Source organism: Gymnoscopelus microlampas (assembly GCF_963454915.1).
Source record: "Gymnoscopelus microlampas genome assembly, chromosome: 9".
In the NCBI taxonomy this organism is placed as follows: domain Eukaryota; kingdom Metazoa; phylum Chordata; class Actinopteri; order Myctophiformes; family Myctophidae; genus Gymnoscopelus; species Gymnoscopelus microlampas.
This window is the reverse complement of record NC_139946.1, coordinates 18,401,063-18,420,320: the sequence shown is the minus strand read 5'-3', so window position 1 is coordinate 18,420,320 and position 19,258 is coordinate 18,401,063. Positions and strand designations below refer to the sequence as shown.

General features: G+C 41.4%; 1 protein-coding gene across 1 annotated transcript; it reads left to right on the top strand.

The window, feature by feature from the left end:
• Nucleotides 1–844: 844 nt before the first annotated feature.
• Nucleotides 845–13,587, top strand: slc5a5 (solute carrier family 5 member 5; the record flags this gene model as incomplete). The annotated part of the gene is made up of 15 exons (XM_084065990.1): nt 845–1,216; nt 2,591–2,656; nt 3,174–3,225; nt 4,504–4,571; nt 5,294–5,448; nt 6,114–6,254; nt 7,295–7,424; nt 8,499–8,587; nt 9,856–9,968; nt 10,408–10,478; nt 10,757–10,843; nt 11,746–11,957; nt 12,548–12,645; nt 13,015–13,109; nt 13,456–13,587. The coding sequence occupies 15 exons, from the start codon at nt 845–847 to the stop codon at nt 13,585–13,587; spliced, it is 1,881 nt and encodes a 626-aa protein (XP_083922116.1).
• Nucleotides 13,588–19,258: the final 5,671 nt, after the last annotated feature.

Below are 19,258 nucleotides of genomic sequence, written 5' to 3'. Positions count from 1 at the left end.
AATCTGAGTTCCCAGAAGTTTTCGCCAGCTCTGGCGAGGAACTTCTGGGCAAGAGCCCTGGTATTTGTGGGCGGGATGTAACTTACGCTCAGAATCTGAGCGGACACGCCTCTTACCGGTCTGAGAACTGTGCAACTCGTCTAAAAAGTCAGACGAGAGGCAAACAGCAGTACACAACAATGGCGGCGGAAATTTCTCAAGGGGAAATTGCTTCCCGTCGATCCTATTTAGATGCAACACCCACTGCATGTGGATCCCGCCCCCTTTTCTTCATTGGCTGTTGATTTGAATCAGAACTCAGTGGCCGCGCCCCTGTTGTCCAGGATCCAAGCCGAAGACTCCCAGACTAGTTTCTCATTGAACTAGAAGGAATGCGAGCACATGCACAAATACAGTCAAACATAAACGATAAGACAGGCTCCAGAAGTCCAAGTTGGCTATAAGAGTAAACAGACAATCAAACGGACGCGTTGCGGCTCAGTGCCTTCTTCTACGTAAGCATTACGCTGAGGAAGGCATTGGGCCGAAACTCGTCCTTTGATTGCCTGTCGCCTGTTTGCTTTTCAAGTGAAATAAAAGAAGTACCTGAGGGACACAACGTGAGTGCTGGCATCGTTCTCTTATACTTAGCCTCTCTCATAACTCTCTGTATAACCACTATTTTATACTTTGTTGTATGATAGTGTCATGCACAATTTAGCCGAAATTGCGAAACAAGTTCACACTGCGTCAGTTTGTAGTTTGTAGATCTGCTATTTTTGCCACTGTTCAAAGTTTTAGGTAAGTAATTGCATTTTATCTGTTTAGGGCAGTTTAAGGCAGTGGGGCATCAAGAATAGAAAACATGGAAGAAGGTCGTCTGGACAACGACCCCTCCGAGGTCAACACACAGGTCTTCGTCCTGGCAGACTATGCGGTCTTCGGCTCCATGCTCATGGTTTCCATGATGATCGGGCTGTTCCAGGCCCTGAAGAAGAAGTCGACGGACGCCGACGACTTCTTCACCGGTGGGCGGCGCTTGCCGGCCGTGCCGGTCGGGCTGTCGCTCTGCGCCAGTTTCATGTCGGCCATCCAGGTCCTGGGGGTCCCCACCGAAGCCTTCCGCTACGGCAGCAGATTCCTCTACATGTGCCTCGGTCAGACCCTCAACTCCATCCTGACCGCCTTCCTGTTCCTCCCCATCTTCTACAGGCTGGGCCTCAGCAGCACCAACCAGGTTCTCATACTGTATATAAACCTGTGGTTCTCAAACCTGTGCACATGATTTTTGGGGGGTCCCCAGATGACAGTGAAGTGATAATTTAAGGACTTTTTAATTAAAAAAAAGAATGCCATTGCTGCATAAGAAAGTTATCAACAAACTATACTATAAAAACTGGTCACTCAAACATTGGCCAAATTGTCAAATAATATAAGAAATGTGGCCACGGCCAAACACAACAAACAAAACACTCCACCCTACCTGAAAAGGAAACAAACTAAACTATACCAATCAAAACAACAATGACAGTCTACACTCCCTATAACTAAACATTAACATGTTCAAAAAGGGTATAAACGAAATGGCAGCACCAGTACTAAGCTTCCCTGGTCTGTACTTTAAACACTAAGTATTAAAGTTATCTTAAGCACCAAGCATAAGGCATGGCACACCGCCTACAGACACAGTAAACAGGAATGAATTCTAGCTACAAAAAGGGTTCAGCACATGGAGGTGATGGATAGCATTAGGGTTGAAGTGGTGTTCATCTCAGGTTTTTATACTGGGCTGAAAACACTCAGAGAGGGTTAAAACACAGAATGAGGCATCATAGGGCCGTAACAGTGGTTAAACTAATTTTGATGCTATATTAACTGAAGCAATAATGAAAACAATGTTTCATGAACAAACATCCCGTACACTGCTCTTGCTCAGCAGCATCAGGTTTTTTCTTCTTCAAATTGACAGACGTTTGGGTCCCTCTGGACCTTCATCAAGAGTGTCTTGATGCTATATTAACACATTTCGCTGGGGACCCCCTGGAACCCCCTGGAACCCCCTAAAGGCATTGCTGTTTACCATGTTTACTATTTATACTTGCATACATTAGGATATCATATTTCTTGTTGTATAGACTGCTCTAAGCCATGATGTGATAATATAATGGGTATTGGGTAAATATAAAAACTGGTCTGTCCATGCAGTTTACAGTTCAGTATTCAAATAATGTTGATTGTTGCACATTATATACAGTATAGTCTCTCAAAACATGTAGGCTAATGATGTTGTTAGTAGTTGTTACAGGAGTACCCGGATGGAGCGGACTGAAAAGTAGAGGATATACGTACTAGTGTTTATTTAAAAGGGAGTGAAACCCTAGGCTGAATCATTCTGTTTCAGGGCCTTCACCCATTGTTCATTTGAGTAGCCGCAGCTGTGTTGTATACTAGCCTTTAATCTGCTGTAGTTTTTAACCTGAAATGGAAAATAAACTAGGGGGTTTCATGCCCCTTGATTGTACTGAAGATGAAGGAATGTGAGATGCACCTGTTGAATATTGTGGGTGCAGAGAGATGAGCGTTTGATGTGTGTCTACTGTGTCTGTCACAGTATCTGAAGATGAGGTTTGGCAGAGGCATGCAACTGCTCGGCGCTATGCAGTTTCTGCTTGCAACGGTAAGATAATAACGCACACACGCACACGCGCATACACGCGCGCGCGCACACACACACACACACACACTGTGACACACACACACACAGGAATGTCACAACATTCCCCTCTCCTTGAAAAAGGGATGCGTAATTTTCTTATTGTCTCCGCCAGGCCGAAAGGCATGGCAAAGAGTTTGATCACACAGCGTGACACAAAAGTATCAAAAGTTGCAGATCTACAAGCTCGAAACGCAGCGTGAAGTGATGCGTTTTGAGCTTGTAGATCTGCTACTTTTGATACTTTTGAATTTGAATCCTAAAAAGTAAAAGACATGAGGTTTCCAGCCGACAGAGACAATATGTTTCTTCTGACAGCACCAACTGTACCCCTGCAACTGAAAGAGGGGGCGTAGCCTAAAGAGGGGTAGGCTACGCAAGTTCCAATATTTAACTGACCAAACAAAATATTTGTTTAACATATTATAATAATCATATATACTCTATATCATCATATAATAATCTATCTCTTTTTCCTCAGCTGCTCTATACCGGAATAGTCATCTATGCACCAGCCTTGATTCTCAACCAAGGTAATGTATAGGATTATGGGCTGTTGTCATAACGATTATGAGCTGGTTGGCAAAGCCTGATTTATTCTTTGTTGTACGCCAGTGTTGCGCACCTGAAATAGCATCCGCGTTGTGAGCTTGTAGATCTGCTATTTTCAGCTTGCAACACTATCGTTTGACAGAGCATAAAGTAGGCATAACACTTTATTTGAAGGTGTGTGCAAAAGACTGACATGTCATGACACTTTTTGCTTCTGAACCTAGCAGTCTAGCCCATGTAGGGCCTACACGGGCCAATTCATAGACCAGAGCATAGCCTACACTATGAATTGGCCTTTTGCCCTGATGATGACAAATTATATCACAACAATATGACACACAACTTTTCAAGGTGTACACTCTCCACTGGTTGCACCATAATGACGTAATGACATGTCCTTTATTATATTCCTTACCCCCATTCCCATTGTCTTGTGCCTTTTCATACACGGCACACAACCCCAAAATATTGTCATCACACGCCCTAAACAGACAGAAAGATGATGCCACCTTTCTAGTTTATAAATGTTTGGGGTTGCCAATTATAATTTTTAGGGCCATACCCTATCTTACACCCGGTGCAATGCGGCACAAAAATACAGCACAACTGTCATTGGAAGTCTACTACACCCAACGCAGTCTGTCATTTTCACACCCAAGCGCCCACGTTGTGTATTTACCGAATGTACTTGTGCTCGTCACTGCCTGGGTGTTGGTCTTAAAATGAGGTTAAGGGCGGATTCAGACTATGGTCCCGGGTGCGCACCCCGGACCACATGGCAGATGTTGTGATAGTGTGAATGTAGCGTACCGTTCCCCGTAACGCATCACTGTACCGTACCCGGGACCGCCTGGGGAGGTAGTCTCGGGTCCGATTGCTGCGCACCCGGGAACGGAACGCTCCAATGTGAATCCATGTACCAAGAGAAGGAAGTGGACTGCTAAATTAGCAGTAAAAAATATACAAATGATATATGATTAGCAAGAAAATAAGTCCAAAAGTGATTGTGCTTTGGACCAGCTTAGACCTGGTTTAAATTCTAGCACAGTCCGCCAGCGCTGTATTTAGTGGCTAGTTACCCTCTATTCATCACATACTGTAGCATAGATAATAACCATAATAGGCCGCATTACAGTAGATAGTGCATTGACCTAGTTCATCTAAATGGTCTGCAAATACAGGAAGTGGTGTAGTACAATAAACATAGTACAACAATAGATACTGTATGTGTGATTCTTCTGTTCTCTGTTTGATTACAGCTACTGGCCTGAACATGTGGGTTTCACTGTTTTCTACAGGGATCATTTGCACCCTCTACACCACGCTGGTGAGACCGTCTGTGGTTCATTTGAAATTATTATACAATATTCTACATCAACAAGTGCCTCTCCCTGGCTGTCTGTCTGTCTGCACATCATGGGGATAAGACAAGCAATGCATTTGAGCATCAGGGGCCCACTTGAAACTCTCTGAAGTGTTTGCGGCCCACCCATCTTAAAATGTCCGCCATGCTAAGTGGTCAGATGGGCCACGTGCATGCTTATTTTAATGATGAATCAATCGATTGTGTTCCAGCTTGGATTAATGGAACTAACAATAGGCCTACTTAAGACCTGAGGCCAATTCTACAAATGCCTTCTACATCAGTAGTTCTCACACTTTCAAGAGTTTTCAAAAATGTTTAAAAATAGCAAATGTACAAGCTCGCAATGCGCTGTGAGCTTGTATATCTGCTATTTTTGAATAGCCAACGCAAAAATCCAACATGACACAGATGCTTTCCCTGTTTTAATGGGTTAAGTTCCTATTTATCGGTATTTCAAATAATTCTTTTTACATTTAAAAAAATATATATACACAGGTTGGGAATCACTCATATAGAATTTAAGTCATTTAAATTCGGTTACTGTTAGCAAGTGAAACAATCGCGCGTAGAAGTAGAGACTCATGCGTCTTTCTTTGTGTGTGTGTGTGTGTGTGTGTGTGTGTGTGTGTGTGTGTGCGCGCGTGCGCGTGCGCGCGTGTGTGTGTCCTCTGTATATACTGTAGGGTGGCATGAAGGCGGTGATTTGGACTGATGTTTTCCAGATCATAGTAATGCTGTCAGGCTTCGTGACTATCTTCATTCAGGGTACTATCCTGGTCGGTGGGCCTGCCAGGGTCCTGGAGATCGCCATCAATGGATCACGCATTAATTTCAATGAGTAACAACATTCTACAAGTCTTTATTACAATGCATATCGTCGCTGTCGGGTGGAAACGCTTGAATGTTCAAAACTGTTACTTTTCAGGAAATGGGGAGGATTTATTATTTGTCACAGGCACTTGTCATTGATTAAATATTTCTCACGCACTAAAAGTTGACAATGCGAAAAGCATCACAACAAAGACGTTTCTAGTTATAAAAACTTGGCCCCAGGGCAGCCTGACATAGATCAAAGGCCCCATGCCTGCTAGCAGGGCAGCCTGACATATTTGTATTTTATATTATATATATTTTATATTTTCATCCACTGACACACTGATGGCCATCAGGGAAGGTAGCCTACCGATATCTGGTCTGGCGCAAGGACTGAACAATAACAAAACGGGGGTGTCAATGGCTCAGGAGGTTGAACGAATGCAAGGGAATCTGAAGGTTCCTGATAACAACAATACAGACATTTAAGCCTGTAGCTGTTGTCAGTGTAATGATGATGACCACAACCCCTCATCAAAACTGTTTAAATGCCTCTTTGGTTTATTTTGTCATCTTTGAACATGCAAAGTGTTTGGACCATCCGCATCGTGCCTTGAGCGCAGCACAATTTTTTTCTCTTCAAATAAGGAATATTGGCAGTTGAATAATTGCTTGAACTTTGTCCACCAGCTTTGACATGAACCCGCACCGGCGCTACACCTTCTGGACCCTGAACATCGGCGGGACGCTGGTGTGGCTGTCCATGTACGGAGTCAACCAGTCTCAAGTCCAACGCTACATCTCCTGCAAGACAGAGCGACAGGCCAAGTGGTCAGTTTACTGCCTTCAACATTCAATACCATACAATAGTAGTAGTAGTAGCAGTAGTAGTAGTAGTAGTCGTAGTAACAGCAAGGAAAAATGGAAAATTAGAAAAAGACATAATGAATTAAGAGAACAGTTTGACCGTTGTCCTAGCACTTTATATACTTCATGGAATAAAGCAAAAGTAAAATCTCATGCCTGAAAATGTAATGATGATGTTATCATTGGTATTATCATTAAACCTATGTTGCTGCCAAGCTGTTCTTCATGGCAGCCAACCAGTTGGAAGAAATAACATTGAGCCTTTAAACTTCTTCATTTTATTACATTTCTGAGACCATTCATGTTTATGGAAGATGCCTCTAAACATATATCCTATTGCTAATGTGACCACTTCAAATACTCTTTCGTCTTAAAATAACTTATAACCAAAAATAGCACATCTTCAAGCTCGCAACACGTCGCAGCGAGCTTGTAGATCGGCTATTTTCAGTGTGCGACATGCGGAAGACATGCTAGGTTCTATGGAATCCGAATGACTGTCGTCAGTCGTGGCGACTGAGAACTTTAATCCATGGGTACTTACTCCTAGGTTATTAAAAAATATTATAAGCATCCATCTGCATGCAAAAACTGTAAAGTGACTTATGCCAGTGTCCTAAGTTGGCATTGTTCAGCACACATGACTGACTTCAGACTGGCAGTGTGTGTAAAGGTTATAAGGTGACCGGTGCCAGTGTGATTAAACGTTCTGCCCGCCAGGCAAGGCAAGTTTATTTGAAGTCTATTTGCACAGCATTTCATTTCATTTCAACAACAAGGCAATTCAAAGTGCTTTACATAAAACATTAAGCAGTAAGACATCAAGAAACAAACACATTATAAAAGGACATTTGAAAAAAAAGACAACTGTAATCGTCTGATCACATTTTTAGGGAATTCCTGTGAAGACATTTGGAAGTCAAGTCCACTGAAGATGACTGCATGGACACGTTTCTGTAAATCTCACATGTTCTACAACAGATGGGACTTGTGTTTGTTTGCAGGGCTCTGTTTGTCAACCAAGTGGGCCTGTGTTGCATTGTGAGCAGCGCAGCCATCTGTGGCATCGTCATGTATGCCTACTACGTCAACTGTGATCCCCTGAAGACTGGGAGGATCACCTCTCCTGATCAGGTACAGTAGACAAGACGAGTACCACTAGCACTAATATTGCTATAGAGTTAGAGCTAGGGATGGGACGATAATCGTTCTAATCATTTATCGTGATGCTCACAATAATCGTATCGCCGGAGGTTTTAATTTATCGTGAAATTGTCCTCCGTACACTAGGATGAATTCTCTTTTGTTGAGTTGCAAATTCAGTACCGCTTAAACCCTCTATACTTGATCAAAACGGACCTATAAAGAGCGCATTTGGTACGCTCTTATTTCACTCTACACAAATCGATTAGGCAAAGATTGTGAGCTTGTAGATCGGCAGAATAGGGATTATATATATATAATATATAACCCCCAGAATAGGGGGATTAACCCCCTATTCTGGGGGTTCCCCACAGAATAGGGATTATATATATATAATATATAACCCCCAGAATAGGGGGATTAACCCCCTATTCTGGGGGTTCCCCACAGAATAGGGATTATATATATATAATATATAACCCCCAGAATAGGGGGTTAATCCCCCTATTCTGGGGGTTCCCCACAGAATAGTGGTTCAAGTGGTTAACAAAAGTGGCATTTCAAATTTTAAGCAAATTTTGATTATCGCTATCATATCGATAATCGCAATTATTTTTGCCACAATAATCGTGACATGTAATGTTCATATCGTCCCATCCCTAGTTAGAGCACTGTTTGTCATGATCCACAGATGTTAATTCATTGAGAAAATGTAGAAAGTACAGTATAGTCAATACAATTCAAGTAAAGTGAAATATTTCATTTATTTACAGATGCCTTCTAACCCCATAAACCCTATACTTCATTAACTGGGGTCCCCTAGGGCTCTATACTTGGTCCCTTCTCTTTTCCCCCTTTTTTTCTTAAAAAGAAATAGCCATTCTACAAGCATTGTGAGATCTGCCATTTTTCGCAGAATGTTCACATATTATTATGACCTTCCCAGAATAGGGACACTAGTTTGCCACCATATGACCTCAAAAAGAACATTTGACCTAAAGATCATGTACAATCAAAAGAGTACGAATATTTCAAATTCATGTTATACTCTGTGTCGTCTTCAAGTACATGCCCTACTTTGTGCTGGACATATTTCAAGACCACCCGGGCTTCCCGGGTCTTTTCCTGGCCTGTGCATACAGCGGGACCCTGAGGTACAGTATTTCACTCCTCTCGTAGAACACACAACTGCACTAGGTCATCCAAACACATCTTTGCACATAAATTAAAGCCTCACTATGTAACTTTTTTGTTTTTTAATTTTTGAATAAAATGTAATGTTGTCCAATCTGTATGGTAGAGTATGTTAGTACAATATAACTTATACAATTGGGATGGTTGTATTTTGTCTCCCTGCTCTTCTATTGAGACTTTTAGATTATGTCTCACCTAGACACAGGATCTGACATGAATTCTGACCTGATGGTCAAGTTACAATTTATCCCCCGAGCAGGCAGGCCGGCTCTATTAGCTCAATGGTAAAAAATTACTTGCGCAGGAAACTGCCCGGGTTCAAATCCGGGGTAGAAGAGGAAAGTTACATAGTGCAGCTTTAAGGTGATTGTATCCACTCTTTTGGAAAAAAAAAAAGAAAATACATCTGTGTATCCCTCCTACACAGTAAAGTCCCCAGTGTTAATCTAACTCTGAAAAGTGTGCAAACGGACCCTTTATCCTTGTTTACCCGTGCTGTGAGCTTGTAGAACGGCTTATTTCAGTGTGTGACACTGTGTGTAACCAAGCATAAATCAGGAGTTAAAACCTAAGGGTTCCATTTGGTTACATTACCTTTTTTGTGCATTAAAATGTATTCAAGATAGCAGCGCTTAAAACATAAAAGTGCAAGCTTGGAAGGAGTTCGGATTCCTAGATCACCTTTAATCATCATTATATTATTTTAAAAAACTCTCCATATGACTGTTCTGTGAACGTTGAAAGCTGTAATCCAGTGGTGTAAAGTAACGGAGTACATTTACTCAAGTACTGTACTTGAGTAGGCATTTTTACTTTACTGGAGTATTTCCAATTTTCAGTACTTTTACTTCACTACAATTATTAGAAAACTTTAGTCACTAGTTACTTTGTAGATTTTGATTATTATTACAAAACATACATCAACCACTTCAGCCCTATTTGAACTTTGGCTATTTGAAAATAGCCGATCTACAAGCTCACAACGCGTTGTGAGCTTGTAGATCTGCTATTTTCAAAACGGGACCATCTGCATAATGAGTATTTTTACTTTTGGTGCTTTAAGTATATTTTGATGCCAATACTTTTGTACTTTTACTCAAGTCAATTTTGAATTCCGGACTTTTACTTGTAAGAGTGTTTCTACATTGGTTGATACTTTTACTTAAGTAAAGAATTAGAGTTTTTCCACCACTGAACCTAGTTTTGGGTTTGTTTTGTGTTTTTTCAGCACGGCATCAACAAGCATCAATGCGATGGCAGCTGTTACCATGGAGGACCTTTTGAAGCCTAACATGCCCAACTTATCCCAGAAGCAAATGATTCTCATGTCCAAAGGACTTTGTAGGTCAACATGAGTCTTACCATTACAATTTACAATGTATGCATTTAGCAGATGCTCTTAATCCAGGTCTATAAATGAACCTGGCATCTGTCTACATACAGTAACATGCTATCTAAATTACATTTTAACCTTTGCATAAGCCTGCAAGGTCGTCAAGGCTAGGGTAAGTGCTACGGAAAGTGCCGTACAAGTCTTCACTAGAGCTCAGGGGTCATTTGGACATTTTTGTCAAAATTCTATTTTCACCACGGACATACACATGAGCGGACAATAATATTACCAGAAACACATATAGAGCTATCGCCTTAAATGACCTTTACAGGTCTGTAATTCAAGGAGTGCACAAATTTGGTTCCATTTGTGCACTCTCAGAGTTATGGGGGTCCTTGAAATTGGTGGTATTCACATCCTGTTCCATATGTGGCCATCTCCCTGCAGCCTTCATGTATGGTGTTGGTTGCATCACTATGGCTGCCCTCTCCTCCTTCCTAGACTGGGGCGTTCTACAGGTACGTAATCATATTGCTGCATTTCATATCGGTGAAAATAACCGATCTACAAGCTCACAACGCCTCACGTTGTGAGCTTGTAGATCGGTTATTTTCACAATATTTATCTGTGGAGCCGAGTCAAACTAAAACTAATGCCTCAACTTCTAAGTGCTTATCAGGGTGGGGGGGGGGGGGTCCCCAGTTCCAGTTCAAATATGATTATTTTGGGGGGTCAGCCATGACCACTGAGATAAGTGACCAACAGTTTACTGGTTTGAGTGGTTTCCTCCTCACAGGGATCTTTCACAGTAATGGGTGTTGTTAGCGGGCCGCTGCTGGGCGCTTTCATTTTGGGGATGTTTGTCCCAGCTACCAACAAGCCGGTGAGTGACGTGGCAGTAGCCTACTTTATTTTGCATGTTAAGCGTTTAGCTGAACCTCTTGTCTCCAGACTGACTTGTAATGTGTGCGACATTAAATTAAGTTGCAATCGGCTCTGTGCATAACTCAACTGTAGTCCCAGGTTTCCAGAAGGCGGCATACCCACTTTTCTGTTCCGCTTCAGTGTCCCATAGTGACGGGAGGAGTGATGGCCTTAGAGCCTTAGAGCCCTGCCGCTAGTGGGCCTAAAAACAAATTGACTCGGAAGACAGGATCATATTGAATTAATTGCACTTTTTCCAAAATATTTGACTGAACCCATTAAAACTGGGAAAGCATCTGTGTCATTTTAGATTTTAACTATATAAATATAGCATTCTTGTCAAAATTCTATTTTTGCCACGGACATGCAAATGAGTTGCCAATAATATTACCAGAAAGAAACACATAAAGAGCTATAGCCTTAAATAACCTTTACAATTCTGTAACTCTGAGAGTACACAAAGCTCATAGCGTATACAAGCTCATAGAGTGAGTATACAAGCTCATAGCGCGTCACTCCGTGCCACGCTATGAGCTTGTAGATCTGCTATTTTTGAAAAATCGTGAAAATGTGTGCAAATCTTTGAATATATACATTTTAAAGCAAAGATTTTAACTCAAATCTTTGCTTCTGGAGATCCCTGGCACAAAACATTTTCAGATGGGGGTCCGCGGCCAAATACATGTCATTTTGGGTGGTCCTTGACATGAAAAAGTTTGAGCACCACTGATATAGCAACATAACTTTTCAGAAAACTGTTAGGATTTAGAATCGTAGACATTTTTAGAATCGGCCTCAGGTCTCAATGGGTTCATTGATCGAACCTGGTTCATCCTTGTGTCCCTCCTGCCTGACTTCTAGGGGGTGTTTGCAGGTGTAACGGCAGGGTTCGGCGTCTCCCTGTGGCTGGCCATTGGATCAACACTCTATCCGCCAAGTGCAGAAACCATGGGAGTCCTGCCCAGCCCAGCAGGGACGTGTCTGGATAAGAACAGCACACTGAACAACAGCACTGTCGACACGCACACACGGTTGGATGTCCATATTGAGCAGCACGACATGGGCGTCTATGGGTGAGAGCAGCAAACGTCTTATTAGGCCTGTCACAATTATTACATAATCGTCTGATCGCCATTATTTGAGGTAATTGCAATTATTTTGCATAATCGTTTCAATGTTGAAATATTTTCATACATTTTCCAGAAATAGCAGAAATAGCAGATCTACAAACTTACAACGGGTCGCCGTTATTTATTTATTTTTGGGGAAAGTATAAAATTATGAAATATGTCAGTCATTTATTTGTATATTTAAGTTATTTGCCCTTTCTAAATAGAAAGTAATGGAATGATAAATGGAATGATTTTGAATCACAAACTGCCGGGCGGTAGTGGCTCAGGTGGTAGAGCGGCCGCTTGGGAACCCTAAGGTTCCCAGTTCAATCTCAGGCTCCCCCAGAGTTAGTGTTGAAGTGTTCTTGAGCAAGACCCCCTAATAGCTCCCGATGAGCAGGTTGGTATCTTGCATGGTTTCCTCCGCCATGTGTGTGTGAATGGGTGAATGTAATGCACAATCATTGTAAAGCGCCTTGGATAAAGGCGCTATACATAAATGCACCATTTATAACATAATGTTATGTGTGTATAACTTTTTCCTGGACCAGGGGTGTAAATGACTTCTACTCCATGTCCTACCTCTACTTTGGGGCGGTGGCGACCGGTTCAGTGATACTGGTCGGGGTCTTGGTGAGCTATGCAACAGGTAAGAAGATTTCTCTGTTTTTTATTACCAGCACCACGTGCTAGCTACAATACAGCTGTGGCAACATTGCAGGCAATGCAATTCTAGAGCCTCCTCAAAATTGAGGACGAAAATAAAAGTGAACAGTGCCGTACAATAGGGTTGCGACTGTCAATTATTTTCTTAGTGATTATTCTATGAAATACTTTTCTGAATCATCGAGAAGCGTGTTTTTCTTTCATATTTGCATTTATTTATCATATATCAACGTATCGTAAATTACACAATACTAACACCAACTTTTCTGTCAACTAAGAACCCAACAACCTTGACTAAAAAGCCACAGATTTCAAAATCATTATGTTTTTTATGTTTTCTCTGTAATCACAGGGGCAACAAAGAGAAACACTATCAGACCTGGGCTGTTGTGGTGGGACCTTCACGACGAAAAGAAACTGGACACTCGATCACAGTACACAGTACCGGTAAGTGTCGTAATATGCAGGAGTCAGGAGGTATCTGTAATTATAATAATAATAATAATTATTATTATTATTATATAAAATAATATGGTACCCACTACTTTGGGGTATTTTTGTCACAGGATATTTTAGTATGTGAAAATTGTCGGAGGAGTGGGCGCCGTTAACCCATTACGGCCTGAGGGGACGATTCTACAAATGTCTTCTAAATCCTAACAGTTTTCTGAAAAACGTATGTTACTATATCAGTGGTGGTCAATCATGTCAAGGACCCCCAAAATGATGTTATTATAAATTAAATTATATTTAATTATATCACTCAAATTTGTATTTCTGGTTTGTTTTGCAGGGAGACCTTGGGATGGACAATACACAGACTATACCTCTGAATGACATGCAACAAGTCAATGCAAAAGGAAAGGAATCAAAGGATATTGAGTCATACCCACAGGAAACCCCCAAGTTAAGACGGTTATTGTAATCTACAGACATCGCATGAAAATGATTCACCAAATGTCTAAAGATGGTTATAGTCAGTGGTATACATTCCTGTCCCAAGTCAATGTCCCATTTTAGAGTGAGATCAGGTACAAGCGGGCTAATTCTTTTCCCAGTAAAGTCTTGATAAAATGGTACAATTGAGGCGTTCTTTCACCTTTTGCCAAGGGACTTAGTCTGTAATTAAATTATTTTGGATGTTATCTCCGAGTGCCTTTGTGATCAAAGGCTCTTGAAAAAAGGAATGTATTATGGTATGTTCGTTCGGTTCCCATATCTACACTCTTACACTCACACACCTGTACTTCAAGCAGGTGTGCGGAGGGCTCTTGCACATGGACTGCTGGGATGCACACTACAAAACCATGACAGATGCCTTTTGGGGATAACTATTGAGAGATTCACTTATATTATTCACTCACACATTCATTGTTGATGTAACTGTGTACTGTATATATTACTCGTTATATGCACTGTTGATTTACTGTACATATGGTATCCATATACCCATGGTTGAAGGCCGGCTGACACTGTACAGTATATATCAGTCTCATATTCACTGTTGATAGTCTGTATCAATTAATGCAGATACAGCCATTTATATATTATATGTATATTCACTGGTGATAGATTGCATTTTATACTCTATTATAGCAGTGGTTCCCAAACGTTTTAGCTCGAGACCCAGAAGAGAAATGTGATGTCTCCCCGGGACCTAAACTATAGCGAAGATCGGCAAGCTCACAACACGTCACACAGCTTGCAGATTTGCTATTTTCACTAATTCTTAAAAGTATAATTTTTCTCTCTAATTCATGTATTTAAATCTTTTTATGGGATTATTTTCAAAAACGTTTGAATTTGTTTTAACTAATGAATAGTTATTTTTGTGAAGATCTTTTGAAATAATTAAAAACAAAATGTAGGAAACAAAAAATAAAGGGGTATTTACTCGCAACCCTTAAAAATGTGTCCATGACTCACATATGGGTCCCGACCCACTGTTTGGGAAACAGTGCTTTATAGAATACAACTCAAACAGACCATGTGCAGTTGTCTAGTGTCATACACTAAGTCCAGTTTATTTGATTTAAATATAATCTTTATTCTAATATCTAGGGCAACCGTATTTTCAAACCCCCAAACCGGAATCCTCAACCACTTACAGTACATGTAAGCCCTATTTCCAAATGAGAGGAAATAGACTATCTACAAGCTGAACACAACATGAAAAGATGCAAACCTTGGAGATATCCGCTAGTATTTTGGGGATTTTTTGGCAGCTTTATTTTTGCCTAGTGTTTATCAGGATGGGGGACAATTATTTCAGCACGTGGCACACCTAGCAACTGCATGTTTCAACAGAACAGAACATGATACACATCAAACATTGTGAGAATAACCGATCTACAAGCTCACAGCGCCTCGCACTTGTGAGCTTATAATTTGGCTATTTTCACAATATTTATCTGCGAAAACAAAACTAAATGTAATGCCTACACTTCCAAGTGCTTGTCAGGGTGGGGGGGGGTCCCCAGTTCAAATATGATTATTTTGGGAACCCTTGTATAAACCATGTGTTGTTGAGGTGTGTGAATTTGACTACATGACTACTAGCATTACTTTTTCCATTTACCGCTTGTATATTTTGCATTAAAAGGTATCCTGTGGTACTTGTTGATTTTACTGCTGTGTTAATAAAAAAAGATGCATGAAAGGTGGCATTTTCAATGGCCATGTTACTGTACTCCCAAGTCCTATATAATTTAGTTATTATTTCTCTAGGCACTTTGCATACATGGCCTACTGCCAACACAATCATTCATTATGTTCCCAGACACAGAGTGAACTGTAAATAAGTCTACTTTACCAAACAATCACCAGACCAAAATACCAAGAGACAAAATCGTTTTTTTCCTTTTCACAGAGGCCTCAACAATGAGCCAATAAGTTACAAATACCCCAGTGTTGATCAATTATCGTGCCATTTATTGTACCACCATGTCCTTTCACACACATTCATACTAAGTTTTACAACTCAAAATTATCATCATGACACTCAGAACTTCAGCAGAATATTGTGAAGTAGACAGACCGGGGGTCAAAACAGGAATATCTGTTGAGGAATTAAATGTACATTGTCTCTCATGATCCCCAGTTTTTCTTGAGGGCCCCATATTGTTGTCTGGCTGACTGTCTGGGCCCCAGACAGTCCCCAGACTCTGGAGGGCCCTTTGTTGGTCTTTTTGCCTAATTTATGCTCCACTGTACGACGGTGTTGCGCGCCGAAAATAGCCCCATCTACAAGCTCACGACGCCTTGCGTCGTGGTGAGCTTGTAGATCGGCTATTGTCTGGCTAACTTTTGAGTGTTCGGAAGGATCACCAGTGCCACCACCAACATCATCATCGTCACCAGTCGTCCGCGGCGGCCCGGTTCGAGTCCTCCTCGCCGGCCGCCACGGCGCAGTCCAGCCGCTGGACCCCTGGCAGAGCCTGGAGGTCCCGCTCGTTGAGCTTCTCCAGGAAGGACGACAGCAGCCGCTTGTTCAGGTGGTCCGTCAAGGTCCTCTGCTGCTCGGACGCCTCTTTGCGGACGTTCGTGTCCGTCTTCTCCTCCTCCGGGTCCCCCTCCTCGCCGTCGGCCGGGTCTGGGTGGTCGTTTGACGGCGGCGGTGGAGGATCATGAGGGGCCGACTGGCTGCGGAAGGACAAGCCGTTGGAGTGTTCACCCTCCCCGGCGTGCGGTTCGGACAAGCTCCCGGCGGTGGCGGTGGTGGTGGTTTCCGCGTCGGATAGGTTCGCTGCCTCCATTCGTGCTGCTATTAACGTGGTCTGCAGGGCGGCATTCTGCAGTTGTTTGAGCCGTTTGCTGTGCTGTGTGCCCGGGGTGAGGCGGTCGGCCTGGCAGGCTTCGGTTCCAGGCTGGACGGGTTGGTCAGGCTCGCTCTCACGCTCCATAATGCTGCTTTTACGTCATGAGACCGCGCGACGACTGACTGTGAAATGCTGCCCCTTGCGGTCGTTCGCCTCTAGCCTGGGATCAATACCATCTCGGGTTTCTGATCCGGTCGGAGCGGAAATAGCTTTACGTCATCAGGTAGCCGGCACATACCACCGGAACATCCGGTGCCGTGCACCTCCAAAATGATTCCCCTAGTTAAAAATATGTTTAGTTTAGTAGTATAATCGTTTCATTTATTTTGGTATAATAATGGTTTGGCATGTCCATTTTCTATCCTAAGTCGTCACACGACTAGCGAGACTAACCTTATTGATTCGCATTATGTGGGGAACAAAAACAATGCGACGCCAACCGGAACCCACCACCGGAACACGATTATGTTTTTCCTTTTTTCTAAACCGGATCACATGGGCCTGTTTGGAACGAATACCAGGCTTTCCTCCGAGGTGGAAAGGCTGGTGACGCGAGTTTAGGTGTGGGTGGAGGGTGTGTGCTGTGCTGCAGACTGCAGTGCATCTCAAACATTTAAAAGAACCCCCTAATTTATACAGGCTAGATTTAGTACAGAATTCCATGACTGTCGGTGGAGACAGAAACCTATGATCTGAATAGTCATACTTATTTATACATTCTCTCATTGCTTCTCATTACCATTCTAATTTCTCATTATAGGGCTACCTTCTAATCCAGTGGTTCTCAACCTTTTCAGGCTGTGACTCCCCCAAAATAATCATATTTGAACTGGGGACCCTTGCCTCCACTCCACACCGATAAGCACCCTGCCATCTCTATTTTGACAAAGGCAAATAATGTTGATGATTACTACCTGCATCTTTGTCTTGCATCTTTGATAGAACTGATAAAGGAAAGAAAACCCTGCTCTATGTTGATAAAAAGATGAAAACCCAGAGTAAAAATGAGACGGAATCAAACAGACACAGACTGGTTCTCAAGTTAAAAAGCTGACATTGTATTAAGAGGGAGAATCAATACACAATAAAATAGATAGTTGTTTAGACCTATCAGTATTCATCTGATGTTTGTCCTATACTATAATCCCAAGCTAATAATACAAAAGTATTCATCCTCAGTAAATATTTATCTGTAGAAAAGAAAATTATTGAAGTTGCCAAGAGCTATTTGATGTTTGTCATTAAAGATTATCCATCAAAAGATAACTTGTATTAATTAAGAACATAGCTGTCTTATGACTTAATTGGTAATGCATGATAAACAGGACTGCACAATGAATGAGTTTTCAATACAGGGTTCATTTCTCCAGGTATTTAATAACCTTTATTTGTTGTCTTTATGTTGACTATATCACATTACAAGGGCCAATTACAAGGGTAAGTTCTTAAAGCCTCACTATGTAACTTCTTTTAAATTAATAAACTGTAATTGTGTCCAATCTGTATGGTAGAGTATGTTAATACAATATAACTTATACAATTGGGGTGGTTGTATTTTGTCTCCCTGCTATTCTATTGAGACATTTAGATCGTGTCAAAGGTCATGTCTCACCTAGACATGATCTGACACAAATTTTGACCTGATGGTCAAGATTCAATTTATCCCCTGAGCAAGCAGGCAGGCTCTATTAGCTCAATGGTAAAAATATCAGCTCTTGCGCAGGAAACCAGGTTCAAATCCTGGGTAGAAGAGGAAAGTTACATAGTGCAGCTTTAAGTTATGTTCATTTTTGACCCTGTACATTTCTTCAAGTTATAATTTTCACTTCCCAACACTAATACCGCATTACATTCTTTTCATGTGCAGTAAAACAAACTTTAGTGTAAAAATGGAAGTGTAAAACTTGACCAGTCCATTCAAAGTTACATTTTACTGTGTACAAATCTGGGGATCAATGATGAAGCCACTCATTTGAGAGGAAATATCAGTAGGCTATTTCACTTTTAGGTTTACGAAGTTTACTATAACTTGTTGGTCAATTTCTCTCCTAAATACATTCATTATTATAGTTGTATATCCCTTACTTTATTTCATTTGAATAGAATCAAGTTATGTTTAATATCTTTTTAGTTTTATGATCCCTTATTGCAGGGCTTCCCAAAGGAATAAAAAATAAATAGAATTGAATGAAATGAATCAATCAATCAATCAATCAATGAATGAAGGAAAGAAAGGGGGAAAAAACGAAATATTTACTCGCGACCCATAAAACCAGACCACGATCCAAAACGGGTCGCAATCCTACGTTTCGGAAACACTGCTGCTGATAGATAGCAGCGTTGCCAAGTCCGCTTATTATAAGCCACTTTGGGGTTGTTTTTCTGGTAAGTTGCTTGTTGTAAATATCGTTTTTTTAGTTTCTAAAGTGTAGTTGCTTATTTGGGCTTGTTTCCTAATGCTGTTTAAACCAGTGGTTCTCAAACATTTTCATGTCATGGACCCCCAAATTAATATGTATTTGTCCACAGACCCCCATCTAAAAATACTTTGTGTTGTTAAAATGTTTAAACAATGTTTTTCCCCAAGATTTTTACTTTATTTAAAAGAAAATAGCAGATCTACAAGCTTTACAACCTCAATTGGTGACGCGTTGTGAGCGTGTAGATCGGCTATTTTCAAATAGCCGTAGCCTAGTCGCTTCTTTTGGGCTTGTTTTCCTAGACCTGGTTACTTATTTCTCTCGCAGAATCTGGCAACACTGATATACAGTACGTCAC